Source organism: Atractosteus spatula, chromosome 4 (genome assembly GCF_055471065.1).
Source record: "Atractosteus spatula isolate fAtrSpa1 chromosome 4, fAtrSpa1.hap1, whole genome shotgun sequence".
Classification (NCBI taxonomy): Eukaryota; Metazoa; Chordata; class Actinopteri; order Semionotiformes; family Lepisosteidae; genus Atractosteus; species Atractosteus spatula.
The window spans coordinates 67,585,383-67,593,702 of NC_142709.1; the positions used below are offsets into that span (position 1 = coordinate 67,585,383).

At 37.9% G+C, this 8,320-nt stretch overlaps 1 protein-coding gene across 1 annotated transcript; it reads right to left on the bottom strand.

Annotated features, from left to right (window-relative positions):
• Positions 1–939: 939 nt before the first annotated feature.
• Positions 940–7,770, bottom strand: shox2 (shox homeobox 2). The gene is made up of 5 exons (XM_088913451.1): positions 7,349–7,770; positions 5,290–5,498; positions 3,216–3,273; positions 2,755–2,843; positions 940–2,376 (listed from the first exon to the last, which is right to left on the bottom strand). The coding sequence occupies exons 1-5, from the start codon at positions 7,593–7,595 to the stop codon at positions 2,083–2,085; spliced, it is 897 nt and encodes a 298-aa protein (XP_088769577.1). The 5' UTR covers positions 7,596–7,770; the 3' UTR covers positions 940–2,082.
• Positions 7,771–8,320: the final 550 nt, after the last annotated feature.

Genomic DNA, 8,320 nt, shown 5'->3' on the forward strand with positions numbered 1-8,320 from the left:
TTTACATCCGTAGGTCGTCGGACACTTACATCTTACTGTACAGTACATACTGTTTGGTACATCGGTTTGATGCACCTTGCAGAAAAAGACATTTGCGGTTTCGGAATGTGTAAACAGTGAAAGTCCTTAAATATTTGATATGCGTGAAAGTGGACCTCACATTGGGGAACTAACAAAAGGTGAAAACTAACTAGACAGCAGGAACATGAACTAGGAACATTACGATCCCCATAAAGCGTTTCCGAAAACAGGCTACCAGCAAAACTTATTGGTGATTTTCCCTGGTCCAAAATATTGAAATTATATATATATATTAAATGTTTTATAAATCATATTTAGAATGAATTCATCTTTGTTATAATATTGGTAGGATGCACTCAGAATATAGATTGCAATTCAAGTCATTAATCGGACACATATATTACAAATCTAAATTGACGAGCAAATATTTAAACTAATGAGTTTTTTTAAGCTAGTTCAGGAAATCGATTGTTGTGTAACATTACATTTTAAAAAGTAATTTTCTTGATTAGATTTCCAATTTGTCGGTTGTTTTTCACAAGTTTTGAACTTGTGAAAAAGTTTGAGCAGAACCGTCACAACACTTTTTTATGTATTGGTAGCATTACAGTAGATATAAAGTTCCACAGCATTGACCTTTTGTTTTGGCATTTGTAATTTAAAAAAAAACATTTTTCTGTCAAGGTTATTGCAGTTGTCTTAATTATATCTCCATACAAATTAATTTTTAATAAGAACCTAAGAAGATAAACCTGTTTTTAAAATTCGTTCCAATTCTATAAATTCAGAATACCAAATATGTTTGTAAGCACAGTGAAACAAAATCTGTAATAAAAATAAGAGAAAGGTCTTGAAAAACACAGTTTTGAAAAGTAGCACAGGGCTATGAACGAAATATAGAAAATCACACAGTTGTTATACCAAAGTCAAGTTAATTTATTTTAAGAACTGAAAGCATTGTCTTTTGGCGTATTCACGTTTCACATAAAAAAATGATGTAAATTTACAGCCATATCAGGCTTGAATAAATCTGCACCTATAAGGTCCCCTTTTTTTAACAGCTACGCAATAAAAAACACCAACATTACAATAGGGGAAAATGTACATGAATAAGCGCACCGAAAAAAGATTAGGATTCTGACAATGTTATATTAAATCACACTATAACCAAAATAAATTTTGTTTCTTGTGTATCAACATATTTTACATGTGCCCGTACCTTATTATCTATATATTTTTTCCCAAAGCCTTCAGCATTTTTGAAATGCGAACTTGAATCGGCACTATTATCTGCAAATATGGACACCTTACCTCCTACAACCGAATTTGATTTGAATTTTAGATAAGTAGTTATACAGTGAATCATCATGTAGTCGAATGAAAACACCTCACCCCGCCCCACCCCAACACAATCTGATTGACTGTTTTGCTTCTTTGACTCCTCTGAATGACTGCAGTCCACAAAAATGAATATGAAACGCAACTGACTCAAGTAACGTCATCCATGAAGAGAAAATACATGCAAATACTGTTCTGCAGTTCTGATGTGGAGAATAAGAAAAAAAAATCCCCCACATTGTCTTTTTGTTCAAAAATGCCCAGAGTTTGTCCCTTTGTGGGACGCTCTGGTGTCTGTTTGAAGTATAAGGAGGCCAGCCTCTGTTTCGATAGGAAATAATAACTTTAGAAAGAAAAACTGCGCAGAATTGTTGGCTTTGTCAAACAAAACCCCGAACGTCCCAGCTGCGTTTTCCTCTATACTCAGTATAATCTTCCTTTTATAGACATTTCTTTCACTTTTCTTGTTAATTCTGTTCCCAAGTTGGCTTCGCAAGTTGTATAAATATAACAATTCTTTTTTTTTTTTTGCTCTCGTTCCACAGTTCGGTTAGCATTCACAGTTTTTTGTTTATAAATAGTCTATATTTATAGTTCTCCATTTTTTTCCTCCTTCATTTAAAAACTCATAAATAATGTCTTTTTCTCTCAGTTCATGAAAAGCCGGCGTGGCTGCGTCGGGCTGTCCGTCACTTGCGGTCTTTCAAACGCGCTGTCCGCTAGTCACAGTCCCAGCGCGGCCGCGTGTTTTTTGGCCTTGAGTCTCAGATCCGCGATGCTGGAGTTCTTGTTGGTGCTCTTCGCGGCTGCGGCTGCGGCCACGACTGAGGCGGCTGAAGCAGACTCCGCCGCTAGCGTGGCCAATGGCAACCCAAATGGCGGAGCGGGGAACATCATGTAGGGTGCGTGTGCGGCCAGGTGAGAGTGCAGGTGGTGATGTGCGTGGGCCACAGCGCTGTCCAGCTGGAGTTGGGCCTGGACCTGAAAGGACAAGGGCGGCACGTTGCAATGACTATCCTAAAGACATACGAATAGGAAGAAAGGGGAGAAAACATTAACACCTGAAAGGCCGCCAACGTACAGTAAGCAGCATTTTAGGTGGCATTACAACCCACAAACCCCCGCCTGTCACAAAGTCAGCCATTAACATTTGATATACAACCGATGTCAATTTCGGAAGACACTAATACTGCAACCCTGTAAGGTGCTATCAAAATTCCACATCACATCCCTGTATCATTTCTACCACACCTTACAGGTAAAACTGGAACCTGGGAAGTGTCAGAGGTGAATGCAATGTAACGTGCCACTGATCAGAGAATACGTCCTTCTACTTTGGGGTCGCGAAGAGCGAGAGTGCTCCAGTTCCGGAGTGTGTGCTTCACTGTGACTTGCCTGTTGGAATGGCATCCTCAGAGCTCCCACGTTGACATATGGCGCTACACGGCAGGCCTCAAACTGACTGGCTGCTCCGATAAGAACTCCTGTGTGAGAAGCACAGATCGTGTTCAGACGTCGGCCAAAAACACGCACCACCGTCAAGCGCGTCATTTCGCAGCTTTCCGTACGGTTGTGCTCATTTTGAGCGCTCAGCACAAGCGTGAAGAGTGTTCACGTCCCCCCAGTAAGACAGCTGTGGACTCCTTAAGACTTCGGAAACAGTATCGCGATTTCTTTTCCCCCCCTGTACAGTACATTCCTCTCACTTGAAGGTCCTATCGACTTTTTTCTAAGGAATTGTTTTGACAGAGTAATGTTCCTTTAAATACTGAAGTTATGTTGCTCGTAAACGTGTCTTGGGCGACATATGTATTTAAAAGCAAGGTGAATTAAGATGACAAAAGAAAGACACACACCTTTATGTAGCTGATTCTCCTGTTTTCTGCATTTAGCTCTTCTGTTCTGAAACCAAACCTACAGGGAAATAAATTAATTAATTAACCACTGTGACTGGCAGCTGTTTGTGAGGGGGCATGTGTAATTCTTCTCAAAACGACAACAATCAGAAAGCAATATCCCATAAGACTCCTAAAATATTAATGCTGCTTACCTCTTTTTTTAATTCTTACATTAAAACATACAAGCAAGAGGGGACAGAGAAACAACAACAAGTAATACACAATTAATAATTAAATATAAACACGCTTTAATCGAAATTTGCAACCTAAATTGGACCATAATAAATTACTTTCTCAGCACTGGTTTCATCTTTCTATAGATTATAGTCCCAGACGAACTGAATTGACTCACTGATATCTAATACCAACATCTGATAATGGCTTTAGACATCTGAGCTGTGGGATCTAAGAAGAGTGTGCTCATTAGTAGCCTGTAAAATTAATTAGCTTTATCTGCAAGAAAATTTATGTTACTGAAGCTTTTAATGCCTCACAGTTTAGTTTAATTACTGTCATAACAAGTCCAGTACAAAGAATTTTCTGAAGATTGCTCTTTCTCTGTACTTCTTTGTTAAAACCGTTATTTCGGCTAAGAGAATTGGCGAAAGCAGCTTAAGCACCTCATTATTATGATAATCTGCTTTGAATCCCCCCATAAGGCGATGGATAAATTAACTCAGAAACAATTTTTCGGTTTCCAAAATGTGTACAACCAATTAATCAAATTAAAAAAGCCCATTTTTGGTATTTATTAGATGATTATTTGCGCCGTTATGATATTTATTCCTACGCTACATGGAGCAAGATGTTACAAACGTGTTTAAATTCAATGAATGTGGTCTGCAAATACGTACAAACACCACATTATTAATGTGAAGACACACGTTTCTTGAGGCTTTTGCAGAATCACTAATTTATAACTAGGAATTCCGCGTTTAGTAGTTTTATTGAGGATATACATACAATCATAATTAAATGGTGCACACTGGGTGCAAATCCTATGGATGTATTCCTTGCATTCGGCCAGTTACATCTCGTGTTAACAGAGGAAAAGGCAGAACAGAGCAACAATACCTTGAAATACGCTTTATAAATACGCTTTATTTTTCAATACGAAGAACTGAAAACAATTGGAATAAGATATTATACGGTTTGATAAATCAGTTCAAAACCTGGGTGTATGTTGATTATCGTCATTCGGCTCAGTTACCCTGATCCTATTACATGTAGATTGTACTCTTCTTAAAGACACTTATTATATTTCTGTACAGATGGTCCTCTGTGTTGTCTAAATCTCAAAGTCCAGGCAGACTTACAGATGTTGGGGGAACGAGAATTTACGAAAAGGGTTGTTATTACCATTACAGTTTTTCTATTGTGTTTTACAATGACTCGTTGCAATCGTGCCGTAATCGTCTTTTGACAAGTTAGCTGACGATTTTCTAAAAATGTTATTTCATAAAGACGCATGTAATAAAAGGGACACTAGAGTTCACGATTAAATCAATGATAATTTTGTTTAACTGGTATCTATACAATTTCTCTATAGACCATATATAAAGAGATTGATCTATTTTAAAAGCTCTTCTTGAAATATAAATATATTTATCCCAACTGGTGACACTGGTCTATTCACACAGATTGCTTTTTCGGACAATATCATAATTTGGAATAAGCGCCAAGCCTTCATTTTAACCTTATTCCATATGACTTTTTATCCTGTTACAATGTCACACGATCCCAAATACTTCCACACCACCACATTGCACTTAATAAATACCCTTTTAAACAAGTGCAGAATTTCTTTTTTTTTTGTTAATGTAGCAGTACCCTACTCCAAATTCCATAAAAATAGAACGAATTTAGATTGAAACATTTTCCTTTCACACTATTGCACTGTAAATTTGTATTTAATCAGGATAACAATGCGCTTGGCTACTTGGTAGCTTCTTACAATACCAATTAAATTCAGGTGAGTCACAGGTATATTGACACATATGTACAAACTAAGCCATATATTTGAATCGCTTACTTGTACTCGTGCTTCAGAAAGACCAAGTCTCTGGCTAAGTTCTTCCCTCATGAAAGCGTCAGGATAATGAGTTTCATCAAAAAGTCTCTCCAGCTCGTTCAGTTGTTCCAGGGTAAAGTTAGTCCGACTTCTGCGCTGCTTGATTTTAGTCTGCGTTTCGTCTTCCATTGGCTTTGAATCTTCTTTTCTTTCTTTCATATCAGTGTTACCTTCAGGAACAGAGGCAGATCGTAAGGCCTAAAGATATATTATTTAAAAAAAGCAAATACTAAGAGACCTCACTTAAAATCACACCCTAGCGTTTCCTCAATCATAACCAGTATCAAGCTCGGGTATTTTGTAGTCTTCCGAAAGCTTTTAAATAATTGAATCCTTATAAATATGCATGTACGTGCGCACTACTGGGTATCTGACACAGGCTTAAAATAAGGTTTCAACCTTCATTTATTGGTACAGAGTAATAAAAAATCTAGGTTTAGTTTTTATTTTTTTTATTGGCGCGTTCTTTCACTTTTTGACACATTAATTTAGCCTTTTACTTAAGAACTTGATCAACGTAATGATTTATCAATTACGTGAACGTTAAGGATGTAAAACGAGTTAATATTTAAGGATTTTTAGCCTATCTACTCAATCCTTTTTTCAAAAAAATATTTTCATAGATGTCATTTTGAAGGTTGTCATTATACGTAACAATATCTTCATATTTTGCATGATTAAAAACATTCAAACTCAGTTTGAATAAACTGAACAAAATGTTGTGTACGAAAATGAAGTTCGCAAGAAAAACAGGAGTACAAACACGTGTCTGGAATGCAGCTTATACAAGATCCTTTTGAGAACTGTCACTGTGGTTGCCAGTATTAAAACGTAATATTTCCGCACTGGCCTAAGCAATCTCGAGAATGAACGGTGTTATGAGCAACGTTTTTTTTTTTTAATATTTTTGATTATCACTAGAGCTTATCCGGAAGATGTTCTATATCGAGTTCCGATCTGGACACAGAAATCGTTGCTTGACCAAAGCTCTAAAGAAAACACTCTGAACAGATTACATCCGTCCCACACGTTCTGTATCCATATTCATTCATTGCGGAGTAATACTGTATTAGTTGTGAAGTTACTGAAACCGACTTTTATACAATGCAGTCAGAGCTAATTGTTCAGAAAGGTAAACCTGTCTCCTAGCTGTCTCATTTGTGACCTAACAGTTCATGATAAACGATTTTAATGCATTCAATGTATTCGGAAAAAAATATTTATGTTGTTGGTATTCAGAGATGAAGCATCACAGCACTTTTTCAGATACAGTATTATGTTAAGCAAAGTGTGCAGTTTGTATGTAACCTCTGCAATGAATTGAAATTACGTCCAATTTACAGTGATCCTCCACAGTCGCATACAGTACTGTACAAACACACATGCACGCAGGCCTTGCAGTGAGTCGAAAATAAATGAACGTTTGAATACTGCACCTGAATTCAAATGCATTTAACAGGTGCTTAAGAATTTTTAAACACTTCCAAAAAATATCTCATTAACGCGATACAAATTATTTTTTTTTCTTTTGGTTAAACGCCAGGTTTCCCATTAAGCTTTCGCAAATAGCTATTCCCTTTTTTTTTAAATAAAAGGCGTACGAGCTTAGTGCCATTTGTACGTCTGGTCACCTTCTGACAGCACAGTAATTTACATTATACTATTCTACATTACAGAAGCCACATAAAACTTTCACAAGTATCAGCTAGAATAAATGCAGCGTTCTCCATAAGTGCACAATTACAAATACAATCAAAAGTCACATACAATTGACACGAAACAGACATATATTGGTCAGCGTTTTAATTTCTATATTCCACCAATTGCTCTGCGTTCGTCTCGGGTACCGCGAGCCTCACAATAAAAAAAAAATCATCGGATAAAAGGGAGGTAAAATTATGGCAAAGAATTGTGCACGTGCAGAATACCAGCTCACTGTCAATCACACAGAGAATTTTGTGAGGACTATGAAGAGATGCAACAGCATAGACTAATGGCAAATATATGTATAGCTAGTTACCATCAATTAGTTTAGGGCTGCCCGTATCCCTCGCTCGCTCCGGCCCAAGCATGTCCGTCTCCCTGCCTGGAGATCGCGCTCCTCCCCGGGCGAGTGCGCTCACCTCCTCCCGACTTGGTTCAGTGGAGATCGGCTCCCTCCCTCTCGCTGGTCCAGTTTCCAGAACCTCCCTGTATGTGATCACCTCCTTCTTCTCTTTCACTTTCTGATCAAAAGACTTGGACACGAAGGCGGTAAGTTCTTCCATCACTACTCAGAATCTTCCCTTCTCGCCTTTTTTTTCAGTTCCACAACAGCCTGCAATAACACATCAAGAGTAGTCTTTTTGTCGACCTAAATACAAGATGATGTTGTGCCAACTCTAGATCTCGAGTTAAATGCACAGATCTTGGACAATTCTTCTTGCTGCGGAGTTCAGACCTGCTGGTGATATGCTATTGAAGTCACACTATTTATACTTTGCAATGCCTGCCCCTTGATCTGTGCAAATTACCTCCCCTTAGGAAATAGGGATGAGCCCCTTCTTTCTCTGCACACTGTCAAGGAAAAAAAAAGAAAAAAAAATTATCAACCCTTCAGGTTTCCGATCCGTCTTACGACGTTGCTATTGGCCATTAATCCGGGATTGACAAGAAGCACTAATTAATTTAATTAAGCGTGGATTCGGTGCTATTGTCCTGAGTTAGTTTTTAAACACTGGGGGAAAGGGCTGGCCCGGCAGGGGTGTGGCTAAAATGAAAATGACAGGCTTGTGCAGATGGAACACATGGAGAAGAGCTTCCTCAAAATAACTCTGATCTTTCAAAAAAAAAACTACGACTGCGATCCGGAAAGGTAAAACTCTGCAACAGAACGGTTATCGAACAAGGCCACGGCTACACCTTTTGCTGAAGAACTTAAGACAGCATGTACTGTAACTGGAATTGATCGGACATCATGAAATTTAACTAGATAGTGCAGAAAAAGGTGTTT